Genomic DNA, 21,879 nt, shown 5'->3' on the forward strand with positions numbered 1-21,879 from the left:
AAATTCAGTACTTTGCAAAGGTTTTAGGCACTCTAGCTTTACACACACACCCAAGACTTTTGCACAATACTCTATACTTTTGATAATACAAATTATTTTGAGTTTTTCAGTCATTCTTGTGCCACTTAAGTTTTTTAAATGTCCCTAACATATCTGCCTCTCCCACGTCCCTAGGCAGCCTCTGGACAATGTGGCGGGGTGGGGGGGGGGCAGTGGGATAACTCACCTCTGACATTCCCCTATACTTTCCTACCTACAACCACCTTAATGTTTTGCCCCCTGGGGTTAGCTATTTCCACTTCTGGGAAAAGTCTCTGGATGTCCACTCGATCTTCACCTCTTAACATTTTCTACACCCTTGTCATCTCTATCTCGCTCAGCCTCAGCCTATCCTCAAAAACCGTGCTCTCTAATCCAGACAACATCCTGGTAGATTGCCTCATGGCGCAACCAGATCTGAAGATAGTGATGGTAGATGAAGGACTGTGAGGCACAGGTTGATGTTAATCTCTAGAAATTTGTTCCAACCCAGGCAGCATCCTGGTCGAACACCTCTGCACCTTCATGCCCGAAGCTGTAGGCAAACTCCACAAGCAGTGTTGTTCTGGTGACAGACCCTCGAAGGGTCAGATACTGGTGTCCTTGCTCTCGGACTTTCCTTTCAAACCATACATTTTTAATTTTTACCTCGGCAGTGGTGGGAACCAGTTTTGAGCAAAAACCTGGTCTGTTTCACGATCTCCTTGTGTAACCAGTTGTCAAAGTTGCTGTACATTGAGGAAATTGATACGTTCTCCAAGGAGCCTGCACACAGTAAAGGTGACATTTCCTGGCGGGCTGCAGAGGTATTGAATTTCAGGGCCGACAGTTGTCCAATAAGTCTTGGGCTTTGTTCAGTAGGTTTACCTGAAGGCACCTGATTCTTGAAGTAGAGGTTAAATATACTTAATGTGATTGTCTGAACCTTTATCGGTAACCAAGGAAGCAAAGGAAAATTAATACCCAAAATGCTGGAGAATCTTGGGTCAGGCAGTATGCATGACCGGGAGTAAACAGCCGACATTTCGGGTGAGATCCTCAAGGACTGGGGGGGACGAGGCAAGAACAGAAAGGTCAGGGGAGGGGAAGCAGTACCAGCTGGCAGGTGATAGGGTGAGACAGGTGGGGGCGGGGGGGGGAGATGAAGTAAGAAGCTGCAATATGATGGGTGGAAAAGCTAAAGGGCTGAGGAAGATCTGATAGGACCATGTCATCAGGTTAGAGGCCACATGAGATGTTGTGCCTCCAACATGAAAGCAAAAAGCTGCGTCTGGACGAAACAAACCGATTTATAATGAAGGGACTTCTAAGTATATTCACAGATTATACAACCACGAAGGCAAATACCTATTTGTCCACAAACAGAATCTGCTTTAAGTGTTGCCTGAGGTAAATGATAGCTCGTGTTCTAAGGAAAATACCCGGCTTTAGATTGTAGTTGCGGTCTTTTCAGTCCACCTGAGTGTGGAATGGAATGAGTTCAGTGAGTTTGTCATCAAAGTACGTACGTTGCCATATTGTTGCCTGAGATTTATTTTCTTGCAAGCATTTGCAGGAAAAATAAAGAAATGCAATTCAGAAAATTACGCATAGACTGACAAACCATTCAAATAAAAATATGCTGGAGCACCACTGGCAAAAAGTCTGTGAAAGTGAGTCTCAGTCCTAGGTACAGTTCAGCTGTGGTGAGCGAGGTTATTCACACTGGTTCAGGAGCCTGATAATTGAGAAATAATAACTGTTCCTGAACCTGCATCTGTACCCCCTGCCCAAAGCACCTTTCCAGTGAAGCCCAACGCAAGTTCAGGAACATCATCTCATCTTCCATCTGGTAAAGCTGTCAAACTGCTGTGTTTGAGATGACTGACCTTTCCATTTCTGCTTTATAGCCGTCAGCCTGTAGCTCAGTTTTTTTCTCGGACACTGCCTGACCCGTTGGGCTTTGCCAGCAATGCTTTTTTTGGATTTGCAGCAACTACTGGTTTGTCTCACAGATTGGGCCCTTTCCCACCCTCTGCATCCATCTTGTTTACGTCTCCAGACAGATTAGCTGTCAGTAATAACACGAGGTTCTGTGGATGCTGCAAATCCCGAACAATGCTGGAGGAACTCAGCAGGTCAGGCAGCATCTATGGAGAGGAGTAAACAGTTGATGTTTTGGGTGAAGATCCCTTGGCTATTTTTTTTTTTTACAGAAGAGTCCCGATGAAGGGTCTCGGCTCAAAATGTTGATTGTTCATTTCCCCTTCATAGATGTTGCCTGACCTGCTGAGTTCCTCCAGCATTTGGTATGTTAGCTGTCATTAACAAGCCTTCACCACCTCACAGATAACTAAAGTCATCTTCTCTTGGACACCATTCAATCACAGATGTTTTCTCCGATCTCTCCCTGCTCTTCCCTGTCTCTGCAAATAATTCTCAGGATTCAAACTTTTCCTCGTTCTGGTGAAAGGTCACTGCCTTGACATTAACTTTCTCTGTCCACGGATGTTCTTTGACTTCAACGCTTCCAGAATTTTGTGATTTTTTTTGTGGGTGTGATTAATATATGTTCTGTTTTCAGCTCCGGATGCTTATGTGTTTTTTTTCCCTTCTCTTTCAGTCGAGTAGTCCTTCCGATCTCTGTGGAAGAGGTGAGTGATCTCCTGGTCCTGTTTGTTCAGTAGAATTTACTTCATGACGTGGTATTGATGTCAAATTCTGTCATCGTGCGTCTAATTTACAGCAGGTCCCCTTCACCCAGTGTTTCTGTTCTCAGCTGACAAGCCGGCTCACAATCTGGTGTAGCCTCACTTTTAAAATCTTTGTCCTTTAAATCTCTGCTGCTTTGTGCTTTGGAAGGTCAAATTTGAAGTCGGTACTGGATTGATGGCAGGATTCTTTGCAGGTGGATGAATGGGGGATCTTGCAGTCTATGTCCATAGATCACTCAATGTTTCCACATAAGTTGGTAGGGTGGTAACGAAGGCACGCGGTGTGTTAGTCAGAGGGATGAGGTCAAAAGCCACAAGGTAGTGTTGCAGCTCAATAAAACCCAAGTTAACCCACGTTTGGACTATCGTATTCATGTCTGGTTGCCTCGTTGTAGGAAGGATGTAGAAGTTTTAGAGAGGGTACAGAGGAGGGTACAGTATGCTGCCTGGATTGGAAAGCATGTGATTTGAGGAAATTTGAATAAACTAAGGTTTTTCTCTTATTGGATTGCTCCAAGCACATTGTGGTGCAGAGGCTGTGAATTGATCCGGCTGCTGTGTTTGGTGTGATGAATTGGGACTGAGGCTTGGGCCTACTCTGGCTGCTCCAGGAGTGGATCTGGGGACATTCTGATTGGAATACTGTTGGTTTGCTTCTATTGTTTGCATGATTTGTTGTTTTTCTCTTTCTCTGCGCAGTGGTTTTGTTTTTAAATTGGTTTATTCAGGTTTCTTTGTGGCTGCCTGTAAGCAGACAAATTTCAAGATGCGAAATGGCTGCCTCTTCGAGCTCATTTGTGGAAACATCTTAAATTCTTGTCTTTAATGTCTCTTTTCTCCTTTTGAAGGTGTCTGGGCTTCTATCGAGGTCCCTGATCTGCAATGGCACTCAAAACTACATTTTCTTCACGGTGGTGACTTCCCGTACTGGGAGCTCACTGACTGACTGGCCGTTTTCAGTTCTCCAGCCGTGGCACAGACGACACTGGGGCGCAGCCCCGCGTGTCCCTGTGGACAACCGATTCCAGGACGGTGCTGCCGACTGAGGTGTCATGGAAAAGGAACGTCAGGATTTTGTGCTGGCAGATGCTGCGGGTGGAAGCCTCTGCAGCTGAGCGACCGTGTTCTCTCGATGGCGGGAGAGTCTGCTGCGGATTCTCGAGTCGGTGAATTTTGGAATATAGTGACATGGCAAACTGTGATATTGTAACAGCAGCTGTCAGTGTCCACTTTCACCGTGAGAATGGTGAGAGAACGAGCCTGTGGCATGTCGAACTGGTGACTCGTTTTTGTTGACTGCAGATTATGGTCTCTGATGGATTTGCTCTTGGTGGGTGCTGACACCTTTTTTTGCTGAACTGGGAGGGGCAGTTGATGCTTTGCTCAGGGGAGGAGAGGGAACCTTGGGGTTCGAACATTTCTCAGCCATCCATTCTTTTGAGTTTCTTCTGTTTTCGTGAATGTATGTGAAGACTACGTATTTCAGGTTGTATTCTGCTACATTGATAGTAAATGAAACCATTTAACTATCAGAGAATGTATGCAGTATAGAACCTGAAATTCTTACTCTTCATTGACATCCCCAAAACAGGAAAAGAAACAACTGAAATGAATGGCAATATGTTAGAAGCCCCAAAGCCCCCTCCCCGTCCCACACACAGGCAGCAGGAATAGCAAAGCCCACCGAGACCAAGGTCTGGAGTCCACCAAAATCCCAGCACTTCGACATCTCAGACAGACCCCGCTCTCGTGAGGAGAGACGGGTTTTGCTCCTGCAACAGCAAGAGGGGAGACCAACAGCCTGCTCTTTTGATGTTAAAATCTGCCAGGTCGCTGTGAGTTCCCCGACTCGAGGAGCAACAGACTGTCGCTGACCATTGAGATTAACAGGGAGAGTACTTGAGTGCAGGGGCTTCTTTTGACCGCAGCATACACCATCTGCTGTCTCGCTGTTTCAATCTCCCACGACACTTCAGTCGGCATCATCGCTGAGGAATCGCGCCGTCCACAGCCCGCACCCCAATGTCGGGCTGCTCGGTGAGTCCGAGAGCGAGAACCCACACTCATGAAGAACTGTAGGTCATGGACTCCGACACGACCTCAGCCAGCTGACGAAGAGTGAGCTGTTTCATGGGTGACCCAGGTCTGCAAAACCTGTGACGCTTTCTTTAACTCCTCCCACTCTTCGGAGCGAAGGAGGATGAGGTGATTTGAAAGAGGTGTACAAGATGACAAGAGGCAAAGACAGTGGACGGCCAGAGATTTTTTCCAGGACAGAAATGGCCAATATGATGGGGCATAATGTTAAAATGATTGGAGGAAAATAGGCAGGAATATCAGATGTAACATCCTTGTATGTCTTCCATGTGGCTGATGATTAATGTTAGTCTCGTTCACAATCCTTTGGGATGCTTTGCTGTGTACTGATGCTGGGGAAGATGCATTTTGGTGCTGGGCTTTGATTGTCCTCTCTGTGCTCAGACTGTAGCTGCCTTGCAGTTATGGTCATCACTGAAGTCTTAGTGTCAGCCTTTGAAAGCTTTCACTTGGTGATCTATGGTGCTCATGAGTGGCACTGACAGGGTTTCTAGCTGAACAGAAGAGCTGCTCATTTCCACTTTATGATAGACTTGATTTAAAGCTACGTACCATGCCGCGCTCTGCTTGAGTTGCAGTTTTATAGTACAGTGTGTTTGTACTTGGAGCTGTGGACACTTTTGGCTGCCCTGTTAGAGAGATTAGCTTTATTTGTCACGTGTACATTGAAAGAGTGTGAAATGCATTGTTTGTATCTGAAGATGTGCTGGGGGGGTGGGGGTAGGGGGTGGTCGCCACACTTCCAGCGCCAGCATAGCAGAACCGCAACTTACTATCCTGACCTGTACGTCTTTGGAATATGGGAGGAAGCCGGAGCACGCGGAGGAAACCCGTGTGGTCCCGGGGAGAAGCTGCAAACTCCTTACAGACGGGCGCTGTAAACCGATCATGCGGACTGTAATGGTACTGTGCCGTCCCTTTTTATGCTACACTACCGCCCGAGTTTACTGCAACAGCAGCAGAGCCGCACAGTTCCAGTTCACAACTGGAATGTTAAACCTGATCCTTGCCGAATGGAATCTGTCTCTGCCTGCCAGCTCAGTCTCCAATTTGTTTTCAGTTCCTCGGCCCTCCACTTCAGAATTTGATATCTAATGAGGGACATCATGGTTTAGTGCAGATTTAGTCTCCTTATGGATAGACTTGCCATTATAGGAGTGTGGAGTGGAATTTCACCGGTTAAATGTTTTTCCTGTGACTGCGTGCATTTCCTCCCACTGTCCGAAGTCAGGGTAAGAGAATTGTGTTTGTGACAGAAGTGTGACGACACTTGGGGCGGACTCCAGCACATCCTCAGATTGTGGTTGTTGACACAAACAATGAATTTCACTCTGTTTTGCTGTACACGTGACAAATAAAGCTAACCTTTTTAAATGAAGGGTAGATTTGCCATAAGAGTGTGAGCAGCACACTGATTGCCTGGGATGGCATGGCTGCTGTATATCAAGCAGGCTGGGCTTGTATCAGAATCAGGTTTAATATCACCAGTATATGTTGTGAGATTTGTTGGTTTGCGGCAGCAGTATGTTGCAATGCAAAATAATAAAAGTTACAATATATATAAATAGTGCAAAAAAGGGAAATTACAGATTAGTGGTGATGGGTTCATTGTCTATTCAGAAATCTGATGGAGGGGAAGAAGGTGTTTCTGAATCACTGGTCTTCGGGCTCCTGTACCACCACCTCAATGGGTAGCTATGAGGGGAGCACACGTCATGGGTAACGGGGGTCTTTAATGCTGCCTCATCAACTTTTGAAAATTTCCTCAGTGTTGGGGAGGCTAGTCCTCATGGTGGACCTGGCTGAGTTGGCAACTTTCTGCAGCTTTTTCCGATCCTGTGCAGTGGTCCCTCCACACTAGGCAGTGATGCAACCCGTTCGAATGCTCACCATAGTACATCTGTAGAACCTTGCAAGTGTGTTTGGTGACATACCAATTGTCGTCTGAAGTAACTGCTCATGATCCCTCGATAAGGACTGATGTGTGTTCCCTTGTTTTACTCTTCCTGCAGTCCACAATCAATTCTTTGGTCTTATTGACGTCGAGCGCAAGTTTGTTGCTGTGCCTAGAGGAATGAGACTATGAGTTCAACTTTAATTGTCATTCAACCACACCTGAATGGCCATGAATACAGCCAAACGAAACTGCGTTCATCGTAGGGCAAAACGGTGCCAACCGTCAAACACAGCACAAGGCATATGTACAGTTGTAGAAACATAGTCACAGAAGAAAATAATGTAACCCAAATCTGAGTGCCATGTTGTGTAGATTGGTGTGTTGCGGGCAAGAACAAGCCCACTGCAGTCTGATTATCGTGCACTGAAATAAAGATTGGCTGTAGACATGCAATCCACTCCACTTCATCTTCCACCAAGTGAATGCTGGAGGGCAGCACTGTATGGGAGGGGACAGTTTGCGACCCACCATGCCACACCCTCTCCTGGGTAGCTGCACCCTCGGCATGCGGACCTCGTCCACACTACTGCCGTCATCTCACCAATGAACCGGTGAAAGGAACTTGTGCACAACTCTGACCGGGCTTGATGGGTACAGTGAGAAGTTCAGAGCTGTCATCAGCTGAGGAAGCCAATGGAATTCACTGCTGCAGAAGTCGAATTGATTTTAAAGGTGAAAGATTTTGGCACAGAAGGCATTACGGGCACTGCCATTTTATCGTCATATTCTTCCTCGTGGTAGTTTGTGAACATTTTGCTAAATACTTGTCAAAGATTTGGTTTTAGAGTCATAGAACCCTGAGGACTCCATTGGTCAGGGTTGACCATGGACGTTGTGTCCCAGCTGTCTGCATGATACACAAACCAGGGCAGTGCAATATGGAGAGCAAGCTGTTGTCCCAGTAGTAGACATCGATACAGCACAGAAACAGGCCCTTCAGCCCACCTAGCTCATGCCGGTCTAGTCCCATCAACCTGTACCCCATACCCCTCCCATCCATTTCTCTCGACTGTTGATATTGATCCGTCATCCGGCATTTCTGCTGGCAGCTTTTGATTTCCTTGGGGTGTCCAGGATACTGTCTCCTAGTATCCGCAACCCACTCTGATCACGGGAACTCAAGTAGTTCAGCAATATCAGCAGGAGGAAGGGAATTGTCAACGTTCTGTGTTGAAACCTTTCATCAGATCCTCTTCTGAACAGGAAGGTTGTGAAGTTAAACCGTGCCGCAGAACAGGGTGGGTTTTGCTGTGTTGTGCACGCGACACGAACTCTGAGTAAATTTATTGTTAAAAATGTACTTCAAAGCGCGGACCCTCGAGAAGGCGGCACTTGTCATTGGGCACCCTTGCCACCCAGGACGTGCCCTCTTATTGCTACCAAGATACAGGAGCCTGAGGGGACCCACACGATGTTTCAGGAACAGTTTCGTCTTCTCTGCCATCAGATTTTTGAATGCTCCATGAACACTACCTCACTATTTGCTCTAATTTTGCCCTGCTTATTTTTTATATATTTGCTATTGTAACTTGCAATAGCTTTTTTTTGTCTTGCACTGTTGTGTTGTAGGGTGGAAATGGCTAATAGGAGGGGGCGCAGTGTGAGGGGGATGCCAGAGGCAGGTAGAGGGCTGAAGGGCCTGCACCATGCTCTGCTGTTCTGGCTGAGGAGGGGAGAGAAGGGTCAGCCATGATTGAATGGCGTAGCAGATATGATGGGCCAAATGGCCTAATTCTGCCGCAAAAACATTCACGATATATGTCTGGTAACGAGCCTTATTCTGATTCTGTGTCCCAGGCTTGTCCCATGACTGCTGTGAAGGGTATCAAGAGCACGTCCAGTGTTGGGAGTTCAACTCCAACTGACTTCTGTATTGAAGGGCTTTTTAAAAATTATTTGTATAAATAATTACTGAGCAGCTTTAAGTAGTGGGTCCCGATCTGAACCGTGACTGCATGTGATGTAACCGGAGGGTTGCGAAGCCTAAGTACCTGAAAGGGAGTTAGTGGCTGTGCTGTAATCCTGGTTTATTTGATTAGATTACTGCCTGCTAATTCGTTCCCAGGCATCCGCGGTGTACCAGCATCTGAATCGCCACTGTCCTTGCTTACTGGATTGCATTGACCACCAGCACAAAGCTGATTTGCTTGCTTTGACCTATAATCTTTAAATCCCACGCGCCCAGTGTGTGAGGGGTGGAGGGGAAGGCGGCAGGGATGTAGGGACTCAGGAGATTCTGCTGGAAATCCAGGGCAACTCTCTCAAAATGCAGGTCAGGCAGCGTCTATGGAAATGAATAAACGGTTGAAGTTTCTGGCTGAGGCCCTTCCTCAAGACAGGAAAGAAGGGGAGAGGATGCCAGGATAAGGAAGGGGGGGGTTGGGAAGAAGTACAAGCCGGTAGGTGCTAGGCAAGGATACAGGTGGGTTGGGGAGAGGGGCTGAAGTGAGGAACTGGCGGGTGATAGGTAGACCGTGGGAGAAAGGGAAAGAGGACGACCAAGAGGGAGGTGATAGACAGGTAGGGAGCACATCGTCAGGCTTGTCATTGACACAAATGGCACATCTCACTATGTTTTAATGTTACATGTGACAAATAAAGCTAATCTTTAATCTTGTTGTCAAGGGCTAATCAGGTCCATTGTCCCTGCCACCACTCCCCCTCCGGGTCCATCTCACCGCCATTGGAATCAGATCCTTATTCACTGTTTACGCTGTGGGCCAAAGGTCCTGAACTGAACTGTCATGTTCTCCCGGTTTCTGCACTGCATTTAAACTTGCTTTGTTACATTTTCTGGTGTCTCTCATTCCTCAGAGCTTGTTAATCAGCCACCCACTGTTTGCTGATATCGTACACCTCTCTCAAGTCACCTCTCATCTTCCTTTGCTCCAGAGAGAAAAGCACTAGCCTGTTAAACCTATCCACAGGACATGCTGTCTAACCCAGGCAGAATCCTGGTTACTCTCCTCTGCACCATCTCTAAAGCTCCACATCCTTCCTATAAGGAGGCGACCAGACTGAACACAGTAAGCCAAGGGTGGTCTGACCAGGGTTTTATCGAGCTGCAGCGTTGCCTTGCAGCTGGCAGTTGGTCATTGTAAACGGTCCTGTGATTAATGGTTAAATGTTGGGTTGCTGGGCAGTGCGGCTCGAAGGCCTGTTCTGCGTTGCATGTCAATAAATAAATAAATAACCTGTTTATAAATAGAAATGCTTCTCTCTGATCCCTCCTTCAGACCTGCCCACCAGCCTCTGACCAGATGATGTCTGCTAAAGCAACTTGTCTATTTTTAACAGCACAGACTGATTGAATTTTGTTTCTGAATGCTCTCACGCTGTCAGCCTGTGTACCAGGTTCCATCCCGCTCGGAGCTGCAATCTGCCCTTTCGTCTCTCTCAGTGAGGGATATGGTTGATAGGGTGTTTAAGGCAGCGTATGGTGTATTGACCCTCATTAGTTGAAGAGCAGTGAGGTAACGTTGCAGCCCTGGTTGGACCACACTGGAATATTGTGCGCAGTTTTGCTTGCCTCATAGGAAGGTTGTGGAAACTTTAGAGAGTGCAGAAGAGATTTACCAGGATGCTCTCTAATCCAGACAACATGCCTTTTGGGAATAGGTAAGCGAGCTGGAGCTTTTCTCTCTAGAGTGGAGGAGGAGGAGACTTGATAGAGGTGTACAAGATGATGAGAGGCATAAGCAGAGTAGACGGTCAGACTTTTTTCCAGGATGGAAATAGCTACCACAAGGGGGGGGGGTATTTTAAAGTGATTGGAGGTAAATGGGGGGGAGGGGATGACAAAGCTAGGCTTTTTAGAGTGGTGGATACATGAGACACTGCATTCCATGTTGGAATACAGACACATCAGAAGATACTTTAGGAGGGACTGAAGAAACTTGGGTACGTGGATGAACTAAAAATGGAGGACTGTGGGAGGAGAGGGTCAGATTGATCTTGTAGTAGGTTAGAAGATAGGCACACATAGTGGGCTAAGGGGTGTGTACTGTTGTACGTTCTGTGAGCGCAAGACACTCCCAGTCTTCGTGCCTTGTCTGTTCAGCGTCTTGTCTCCTTTACCCAACTTCTGTACATCCTTGATTATCCAACAAGAACTTCCTGATGAAGGTCCATCGGGCTCCCAGCTTTTTGAGGAAACACTCAATGCTTCCATTTCCTTGTGTGTAGGAAGGTGCTTCTATCACCTTCATTTTCACTGGCTCTTCTCATCTACCTTATCAAGCTGAGCTCAAAAGTGAAAATGAACAGATGCTTGGCCGATTTAAGCGCCAGGCTAAATTTAAATGATTAAGGTGTTGAGGCCGAGGGCAGAGGACGAACCAGTGTTCGGCTCACTACTGCCTGCGTTTCTTCTGGCTGCTACCATTGATGCAGATGTCTTGGGTCCTCGTTGGCATTTTTGAGAGCAGTTTTTGCTCTGAAACCTTCAGGCTCCTGGACGGGCTTCACTCCCCTCAGTACTGAACTGGTTGTGGCTGTGGCCTGTAGCCATCGGGCCCTGGACGGGCTTCACTCCCCTCAGCACTGAACTGGTTGTGACTGTGGCCTGTAGTCATCGGGCCTTGGAGGGGCTTCACTCCCCTCAGCACTGAACTGGTTGTGACTGTGGCCTGTAGCCATCGGGCCCTGGACGAGCTTCACTCCCCTCAGCACTGAACGGGTTCCGTTACTGTGGCCTGTAGCCATCGAGCCCTGGACGGGCTTCACTCCCCTCAGCACTGAACTGGTTGTGGCTGTGGCCTGTAGCCATCGGGCCCTGGACGGGCTTCACTCCCCTCAGCACTGAACTGGTTCCGTTACTGTGGCCTGTAGCCATCGGGCCCTGGACGAGCTTCACTCCCCTCAGCACTGAACTGGTTGTGTCTGTGGACTCTGCAGTTCATGTTCTGTGAGGGCAGCCCGCGAGTGGTACCACGCATCGTCACCAAAGTAGCACGGCCCACCACACTCTGATAACACACGTCTTTGGAGTGTGGGAGGAAAGCGGAGCATCAGTCATGGTCAAGACACTGACTGGCCACGCCATACCACAGGGCACATAATGACATGGATGGGACGGGTATGGAGGGCAGTGTCCAGCTGTGGGTTGATGGGACTAGGCAGATTAATGGTTCAGCGTGGACTAAATGGGCTGAAGGACCTGTTTCTGTGCTGGAGTGCTCTGACTGAGGACACACAAACTCCGTACAGACAGCGGGAGAATTGAACAAGAGTCGCTGTTGTGATATGATTGCACCAACTGCTATGCTACTGGGCCACTCCTGCTGCTTGTGTATAATGGGAGTGACGTACTGCAGGCTCTGAGCTGTATTAAGGCCTTAGCATAATCGTGCTTTGAAAGGAATTTATGATTAAAGCTCTGATTATCCTTCCCTTTCACTGAGTAATGCCTGTAATATCCACAGTCCACTACATAATCAGTGCAAAGTGAATCTGTAGGTGTGAGTACACTCCTGTACTTTGTCTGCCTGGTGGCACCTTGGCTCAGTCAGTGTTTTATTTTGCCATTAGCATTGTTCATTCTGAGAGCAGTTATTTCCTTTCATTACGCCAACTGTTCAGTGCTGGCACCTTCTTCACAAGCTGTTTAGACCATTAAACAGCAGAATTTGGCCCATTGAGTTTCCTCTATTCCATCATGGATGATATTACCTCATCCTCTTGCCTCCTCCCTGTAACTTTTGATACCCTGACTAATCAAGAACCTATCATTCCCTATTTTAAGTGACTCGGCCTCCACATCCGTCCATGGCAATGAATTCCACCAATTCACCAACTCAGCTAAAGAAATTCCTCCTCATCTCTGTCCTAAAGGGATGTCCGTGTATTGAGCCCTCCGGTCCTAGACTCTCCCACTATAGGAAGCATCCTCTCAACGTCTACTCTCGGCTTCTAAAAACAGTGCCTTGTAGAAGTATTCAGCCCCCAGCCAGGGATTTTGACCAATTTCACTGAAGTTTTATTTGTGAACAACATGCTCCTTTTTCCACAGTAGAGCCAGAAAAAGCAGGGACAATCCCTGGTTGTAATACTTGAATACTTTTACAAGGTACAGTAGCGGTGTGCTACACGCAGCGCTAAAATTACGACACGGAGTCGGTAACTGCAGTCGAAGGAAAAAACTTTATTCGAAAACTTCAGCCTCACTTTTAAGCCTCCCTCAACCGGCCTCCCATGGCGCAGAGGCTCCAAAGCTCTATGCTCGCAAACCCCCGTAGGCTATCTAATTGTGAGTCAGTTCGGATGCGCCAGGAAATGGGTCGCCACATAACCCCCCCCCCCCCCAGAACCGGCGATACACCCCCCAATGTCCACAGTCTGGGCCAGAACCTGCTTGGGAGGTCGGCCTCTGCGCCGAGGCGCCGGAAACTCGGCCGGTTGTGCCAGGTCCACATGGGCCGGTTTGAGGTGGTCCACCGTGAAAACCTCCTCTTTCCCCCCAACGTCCAGCACGAACGTGGACCCGTTGTTCCGGAGCACCATAAACGGCCCCTCATATGGCCGCTGCAGCGGCGGCCGATGCCCGCCCCTTCGTACAAACACAAACTTACAGTTCTGTAGGTCTTTGGGTACGCAGGTCGGGTGCCGCCCGCCGCCCGTGCTGTGAAGTGGGTATGGGGGCCAGGTTACCGAGCTTCTCGCGTAGTCTGCCCAGGACTGCTGCGGGATCTTCCTCTTGCCCCCTTGGGGCTGGTAGAAACTCCCCGGGGATGACCAGGGGCGCGCCGTATACCAACTCGGCCGACGAGGTGTGCAGATCGTCTTTGGGCGCCATGCAGATTCCGAGCAGGACCAGGGGAGCTCGTCCACCCGGTTAGCTCCTCGCAGGCGGGCCATGAGGGCCGACTTCAGGTGACGGTGGAAACGCTCCACTAGCCCGTTCGACTGTGGGTGGTAGACAGTTGTGTGGTGCAGCTGAGTCCCCAAAAGGCTGGCCATAGCTGACAACAGGCTGGAGGTGAACTGGGCGCCTCTGTCGGAAGTAATGTGGGCCGGTACACCAAAGCGAGATATCCAGGTGGCGATCAGGGCTCGGGCGCAAGATTCGAAGGTGGTGTCGGTGAGCGGGACCGCCTCTGGCCATCTTGTGAACCAGTCCACAATAGTCAGGAGGTGCCGCGCTCCGCGCGACACTGGCAGGGGGCCCACGACATCCACATGAATGTGGTCGAAACGCCGGTGGGCGGGATGGAACTGCTGCGGTGGGGCTTTGGTGTGCCGCTGCGCCTTGGCCGTCTGGCAGTGCATGCACGTTTTGGCCCATTCACTGACCTGTTTGCAGAGTCTGTGCCAAACGAACCTGCTGGAAACCATCCGGACAGTTGTCCGGATGGAGGGATGCGCCAAGTTATGAATGGAGTCGAAAACGCAGCGCCGCCATGCTGTCGGGACGACTGGACGGGGCTGGCCGGTGGCGACGTCACAGAGTAGGGTCCTCTCACCTGGGCCCACGGGGAGGTCCTGGAGCTGCAAACCGGAGACTACGGTTCTGTAACTCGGAATCTCCTCATCCGCCTGCTGCGCCTCTGCCAGTGCCTCAAAGTCTACTCCTTGGGAAAGGGCATGAACGGTAGGGCGAGAGAGCGCATCCACCACGACATTGTCCTTACCTGAGACGTGCCGGACATCCGTCGTGTATTCAGAGATGTAGGACAGGTGGCGTTGCTGGCGGGACGACCAGGGGTCGGACGCTTTCGTAAACGCAAATGTAAGCGGTTTGTGGTCCGTGAACGCGGTGAAGGGCCGACCTTCTAGGAAGTACCTGAAATGCCGGATTGCCAGGTAGAGCGCCAACAGTTCCCGGTCGAAAGCACTGTACTTGAGCTCGGGTGGTCGCAGGTGTTTGCTGAAAAACGCCAGGGGTTGCCAGCGACCTGCGATGAGTTGCTCCAGCACCCCACCGACTGCCGTGTTTGATGCGTCCATTGTGAGGGCGGTAGGGGCGTCCATTCTGGGATGTACTAGCATTGCGGCGTCCGCCAAAGCTTCCTTCGTTTGAACGAAAGCGGCGGCGGACTCCTCGTCCCAGGTAATGTCCTTGCTCGGACCCGACATCAGGGCGAACAGGGGGCGTATGATCCGGGCAGCTGAAGGGAGGAAGCGGCGGTAGAAATTGACCAGACCTACGAATTCCTGAAGGCCTTTGATCGTGGTGGGTCGGGGAAAGAGGCGGACCGCATCTACCTTAGCGGGCAGAGGGGTTGCCCCGTCTTTAGTAATCCTGTGGCCCAGGAAGTCAATGGTATCGAGTCCGAACTGGCATTTGGCGGGGTTGATTGTAAGACCGTACTCACTCAGTCGGGCGCAGAGTTGACGGAGGTGGGACAGATGCTCCTGATGACTGCTGCTGGCTATGAGGATGTCGTCCAAATAGATGAATGCGAAGTCCAGGTCCCGTCCCACCGCATCCATTAACCGCTGGAACGTCTGTGCGGCATTCTTCAGGCCGAACGGCATGCGGAGGAACTCGAAAAGGCCGAAAGGGGTGATGAGAGCCGTTTTGGGGACGTCGTCAGGATGCATCGGGATTTGATGGTACCCTCGGACGAGGTCTACCTTGGAGAAGATCCGTGCGCCGTGCAGGTTTGCTGCAAAGTCCTGAATGTGCGGCACAGGGTAGCGGTCCGGTGTGGTAGCCTCGTTCAGCCTGCGGTAGTCGCCGCACGGTCTCCAGCCCCCCGTCGCTTTGGGCACCATGTGCAGGGGGGAGGCCCATGGGCTGTCGGACCGCCGGAAGATCCCCAATTCCTCCATCCTCTGGAACTCCTCCTTCGCCAGTCGGAGCTTGTCCGGGGGAAGCCGCCGAGCGCGGGCGTGGAGGGGTGGTCCCTGGGTCGGGATGTGGTGCTGTACGCCGTGCCTGGGCATGGCCGCTGTGAACTGCGGTGCCAGAACCGATGGGAACTCCGCCAGGACCCTGGTGAAGTCGTTGTCGGACAGTGTGATGGAGCCGAGGTGAGGAGCTGGCAACTGGGCTGCACCCAGGGAGAACGTCTGAAAGGTCTCGGCATGTACCAGTCTCTTCCTGGGCAGGTCGACCAGTAGGCTGTGAGCCCGCAAAAAATCCGCACCCAGAAGCGGTTGGGCTACGGTGGCCAGTGTGAAGTCCCAAGTGAACTGGCTGGAGCCGAACTGTAGCTGCACCTGACGGGTGCCATAGGTCCTTACTGTGCTGCCATTCACGGCCCTCAGGGGGGGACCCGGTGCCCCGCTGCGGGTGTCGTAACTCGTCGGAGGTAAAACGCTGATCTCAGCCCCAGTATCGACCAAAAACCGGCGTCCCGACCTTCTATCCCACACATACAGGAGGCTATCCCGATGGCCAGCCGCCGTAGCCATCAGCGGTGGCTGGCCCTGGCGTTTCCCGGGAACTTGCAGGGCGGGCGACAACGGCAGGCTTCTGCGCCCCACCGCTGGTGGTAGAAGCACCAGTGTTCATTGGGCCGGGGGTTGGCGGGCTCTGCGACCGGGCCTGGACTGGTTTGCTGCCGGGAGCGTGGCTGGGAGATCTGTGCGATGGACGCCCCGCTCACCTTTTTGGCGTTCCACAGCAAGTCCGCCCGGGCTGCCACCTTCCGGGGGTCACTGAAATCCGCGTTGGATAGCAGCAGGAGTATGTCCTCGGGCAGCTGCTCCAGGAATGCCTGCTCAAACATGAGGCATGTGTGTCCGTCGGCCAGAGACAACATCTCATTCATTAAAGCCGATGGAGGTCTGTCGCCCAAGCCATCCAGGTGCAGTAAACGGGCAGCCCGCTCGCGCCGTGAGAGTCCGAAAGTCCTGAGGAGCAGGGCTTTGAATTCCGTGTACTTGCCGTCTGCCGGGGGCGACTGTACGAACTCCGCGACCTGGGCCGCTGTGTCCTGGTCGAGGGAGCTCACCACGTAGTAGTAGCGGGTGTCTTCTGAGGTGATCTGGGGAACGTGGAATTGGGCTTCGGCTTGCTGGAACCATAGGTCCGGGCGCTGTGTCCAGAAACCCGGCAGTTTCAACAAAACCGCATGAACAGAGGTGGCGTCGGTCATTTCTGGTCCAAAAATCGTTTGGACCGTCGGGGTCACCAATTGTAGCGGTGTGCTACTCGCAGCGCTAAAATTATGACACGGAGTCGGTAACTGCAGTCGAAGGAAAAACTTTATTCGAAAACTTCAGCCTCACTTTTAAGCCTCCCTCAACCGGCCCCCCATGGCGCAGAGGCTCCAAAGCTCTGTGCTCGCAAACCCCCGTAGGCTATCTAATTGTGAGTCGGTTCGGATGCGCCAGGAAATGGGTCGCCACAGTACTGTGTTTGATAGGTTTTTTGTAAGGTCCCCTTCAGCTGAATAATGAGAAGAAGGCTGGTCACTGGTGAGGGCCCTTCGTGATCTTGGGGTCTATGTATGTTGTATCAGATTCAGTTAAGAGCTTCTACATTGAGTCGGGTGTTTTTGCTGCCATTGAATTGATGCTAATTAACAATTTCTTCATGCACTATGACATTAGTTGATAAACTGGGGAACTTGACTTCCCTTGTAAAATCAGAAGTTCCTCATAAAGAAAGTGATTAGAGTACTTAAGAAATATTGCAACAGTGTGTCTGTTACTGTCAGGTAACGATGCTGAAAACTAATTCATGGCTTTATACCAGATAGACTAGATTATTGCAATGCACTTCTCACTGGCCTTCCAAAGCAATCTATTGACAAACTTCAACCCATTCAGAACACTGCTGCTAGACTTTTAACCAAAACCAGGATGAGGAACATATTCCCTTTCTAACTACTCTGCAATGGCTTCCTGTATCATTTAGAATTGATTTTAAAGTTTGCTTGCTTGTTTTTAAAGCTCTCAAAGGTCTGGGAGTGGAGTACATCACAGAATTGTTTTTGTTTTAGAACCCTGTTCGAGCTCTCAGGTCTTCTTCCGCCGGTCTCTTAAATTTATCGAAAGATAATTGGTAGGTCATAGCTGTATAGGATGATGAGAGATCTTGATTGTGTGGATAGTCAGAGGTTTTATCCCGAGGCTGAAATGGCTAACACAAGAGGACACAGGTTTAAGGCGCTTGGAAGTAAGTACCGAGGAGATGTTGGGTAATTTTTTACGCAGAGAGTGGTGAGTGCGTGGAATGGGCTGCTGGCAATGGTGATGGAGGCGGAAACGATAGGGTCTTTTAATAGACTCCTGGACAGGTACATGGAGCTTAGAAAAATAGAGGGCTCTGGGTAACCTGAGGTAATTTCTAAAGTAAGGACATGTTTGGCACAGCTTTGTGGGCCAAAGGGCCTGTATTGTGCTGTCAGTTTTCTATGTTTTGATCTATGCTCCTAAACTCTAGCACTCACTACCTAAAACTGTAAGAGATGCAGACCCTTGATGCTTTTAAACGCCAGCTCAGGACTATTTAACCTTGCTTTTAACTAACATCTGTTTATCTTCACACTTCATTCCATTGTAAAGCACTTTGAACTACATCATCTGTATGAAAAGAGCTCTATAAATATGTTAATATTTATTGATTTATTGATTTATTTAGGGATAGTGTGGATGAACTCCTTTGGACCCAGCGATGGTAAAGATGGAGCCTGGTGGTTTGTGTGTCAACAAATCAGACTGGCCTCGCCTTAGTATCGAGACACATCCTGTAGACTGTGTTTAGGTCACACACTTCCTGCCCGATACCACAGTCACAAATGTCCAGGCTTCACATCATGGCTGACATTTGTAGCCACTTTAAATGGTGTAGCTGCGCCGTAGACTATTGAGAAGCGTGTGTTCGAGAAGCGAAGACTTGGTTTTGATCCTCCAGGTGAGAGGACACCAGGCCACCTTCAGTGTGGATGTCCCAGGATTGTGCTGCACTGTTCAACCAAGGCTGACTTACTATCCTTCTGACCCCATTCTCCCGGAGAACCTGTCAACCTCCACTTTAAATATACCCGATAGTTTGGCCGCCACAGCCGTCTTTGGCAATGAATTCCACAGATACTCCACTCTATGGCTAAAGAAATTCCTCGTCTCTCTTTTAAAGGGACATCCTTTATTCTGAGGCTGTGCCCTCTGGTTCTAGACTCCCCCGTTACAGGAAGCATCCTTTCCACAGCCATGCTATCGAGGCCTTTCAATATTTATAGATTTCAATACGATCCCCTTTCGTTCTTCTGAACTGCAGCAAGTACTGGCACAGAGCCACTGCTCATGTGTTAACCCTTTCATTCCCGGGGTAGTCCTCAAACTTCAGAATCAGGTTTAATATCACTGACGTGTTGGGAAATCTGTTTTGTGACAATTGTACAGTGCAGACATAATAACTAAGTTACAAAACGTATCTTGCAAAGATAAGTTAAATGAGTAGTTCAAAGGGAGAGGGGGAAATAGTCACGTAGTGTTCATGGGTTATTTGTCTATTCAGAAATCTGGCAGAGAGGAAGTTGTTCCTGAAAGGTTGGGGCTCCTGCCCCTCTTCCCTGATGAAGAGAGCATGCCTGGGTGATGGGGATCTGTAATGATGAATGCTGCCTGGGGAAGTCGATGGTGCAGTGTCTGTGAGTGAGTCTGCTCTGGGTTGGAGGGAGTGTGTAGGTGGGCAAGAGGGAGGAACGGGACTCGCTTTGCTGTTGCTTCTTTACTTGTCACGTTCTGTGTTGTTCAGCTGAACATTGTGGCATGCTACACTGGCATCAGGAGGTAGGACGACACTCGTGTACTGCCCCCAGTAACCCCCCTGGGTTGTGTTGGTTGTTAACACAGATGACGTATTTCACAGTTTGTCTCAATGTACACGTGATAAATGAATTGTGAATCTGGCAACAGTTTGCTGTTCATTTTCACGGGGAGCAGTGTTATTTCCTCTGAGGCTGCTAATCCAGAGTGCTGTCCTGTCGGTCCTCTGGTAGCTGTGTTCCTTTAGGATGGAGATGTCATTAAGTCAGCCTTCAAAAGGATTGAGGAGGGAAACGCTTTTGTTCTCTGTATTCACTGAAGGCTCTCTGATCTATAATCATTCAGGCAGTCTCTGTTCTCTCCCTCCCAGTCACGTCACTTCGCAGTGTGAGACCTGCTGGTTGCTGAAATCGAGGAGCTGCTGTTGAAGGCTGCCTGACCTTCCCGACTGCTCCAGCCTCCATCATAAAGGACTCCAACGCTCTGCAGTGCTGTTGTTTGTACCCTGCATCAGCGTTACCCTAAACTCATCCCGGGCCATCGATTAAAGCTGTCCAACACTCTCAAAGTACTGACGTGCCTACAGTATGGTGTGAAATTGGTTGCTTTGTGGCAACAGTGCGGTGCAGGCAGATAAACGACAATAAGGATGTATAAAACTGATTGAGTGCCACGGTTGTGTTTCAGTTAGCACTATGTTATTGCAGCTCTCTTTAATTCCAGAGTCCCCTGTGTGGTCTTCCTGTGTGCACGTGGGTTTCCTCCTCCTTTCTCTCACAGTCCAGAGACGTACTGGTTAGTAAGCTAATGTCACAGGACAATTTGCAATGACAAGACCCATAAGACACAGGAGCAGAATTAGGCCATCTGGCCCATCGAGTCTGCTCTGGCTGACCCCAGTCGCCTGCCTTCTCCCTGTAGACATTCACACTCTGAATAATCAAGTACCTATTAAACTCTGCCTTAAATACACTGGTTGACTCGGCCTCCACAACTGCCTGTGGTACCAAATTCCACAGATTCACCATACTGGCTAAAGAAATTCATCCTCAAGCTTGGGGTTAAATTGGTGGGTCGCTGGGCCAGAGGAGCCTGTATCACTAAATAAAATAAAACAATGCAAATTGGAGAGGTTATGTTCATGAAAATCTGTTGGCAGAGGAGAAAGCTGTTCCTAGTTGTTAAATCAGATATTTTCAGGGAGTGTTGGATCCCATCTCTCGTTCCCCAAACAGAGACAGCACAGGTTAGGTACAGAAACACGTACCATGCCGTTAGGTACAGTCATTGTCTACCGTCTGTCTCCAATCACCAAACCAATTGGCCAACATGGGTAGAAACCACTGTTTACATTGAATTGAATTTAAATCTTACATCCATCCCACACCACGAGGGAGTAAAAAATCTTTGTTATGACTCTGTCACAATATACAGACGTGAATTTATAAGTGTCATAGCTTGTAGAAAGAAGCTGTCCTGCAGCCTGCTGGTCCTGGCTTTAATGCTGCAGTAGCATTTGCCAGACAGAAACAGCTGAAAGTTTATGGTTGGGGTGACTCGTGTCCCCAATGATCTTCCAGGCCTTCTTTCTGTAAATGTCCTCAGTGGAGGGAAGTTCACATCCACAGTTGTGCTGGGCTGTCTGTACCACACTCTCTGCAGTGCCCAGCGATCAATATTGGTTCAGTTCCTGTACCAGGCGGTGATACAGCCAGTCAGGATGCTCTCGATGGTGCCCTGTGGAAGGTCTTGAGGATTCAGTCGCCTGAGGTGGAAGAGACGGTATTATGCTTTTTTTTGCCACAAAGCCAGTGTGCACAGTCCCGGTGAGATCTTTGGTGATGTGTGTACTGAGGAACTTGGAAACTACTCACCCTCTCAACTGTAGACCCATTGATTTTGATCAAAGCAAACCTGTCTCTGTTCCTCTTGTAATCCACAATCAGCTCTTTTTTGGACGTTGAAGGAGAGGTTGTTATCTTGGTGTGACTGTGTCAGGGTGGGTCAACCTCTTTGTGTGGGCTGTCTCATCACCGCGAGAAATGAGGGACAGATCAGATGGACAGTCAGAGGCTTTTTCCCAGGGCGGAAATGACTGCCATCAGGGGACAGAAGCTTAAGGTGATTGGACGAAAGTGCAGGGGTAGGGGAGTCGGGTGGGGTTTTTACAGAGGGTGAGTGTGTGGAACTTGCTGCTGGGGTGGTGGTAGAAGCAGATACATTAGGGACATTAAGAGACTTTTAGATACAATGCCCATAAAAAGTATTCACCCCCCCCCACCCAGAAAGTTTTTGTATTGTGTTTTACAACAATTAATCACAGTGGATTTAATTTGACTTGTTTTGCACTGATCAATAGAAAAAGACTTTTGCATGTCAAAGTGAAAACAGATCTCTACAGAGTGATCTAAATTAATTACAAATGTAAAACAC

At 49.3% G+C, this 21,879-nt stretch overlaps 1 protein-coding gene across 1 annotated transcript in view; it reads left to right on the top strand.

Annotated features, from left to right (window-relative positions):
* The window catches only part of LOC132396167 (phosphatidylinositol transfer protein alpha isoform-like), a 78,735-nt gene that overhangs the window by 17,139 nt on the left and 39,717 nt on the right, over positions 1 to 21,879 (top strand). Inside the window, exons 2-3 of the mRNA XM_059973708.1 lie at positions 2,642 to 2,672; positions 20,170 to 20,241. Of these exons, the coding sequence (XP_059829691.1) occupies positions 2,642 to 2,672; positions 20,170 to 20,241 (103 nt within the window). The remainder of the gene's footprint in view (positions 1 to 2,641; positions 2,673 to 20,169; positions 20,242 to 21,879) is intronic.

The sequence above is a fragment of the Hypanus sabinus genome, chromosome 6, assembly GCF_030144855.1.
Source record: "Hypanus sabinus isolate sHypSab1 chromosome 6, sHypSab1.hap1, whole genome shotgun sequence".
In the NCBI taxonomy this organism is placed as follows: domain Eukaryota; kingdom Metazoa; phylum Chordata; class Chondrichthyes; order Myliobatiformes; family Dasyatidae; genus Hypanus; species Hypanus sabinus.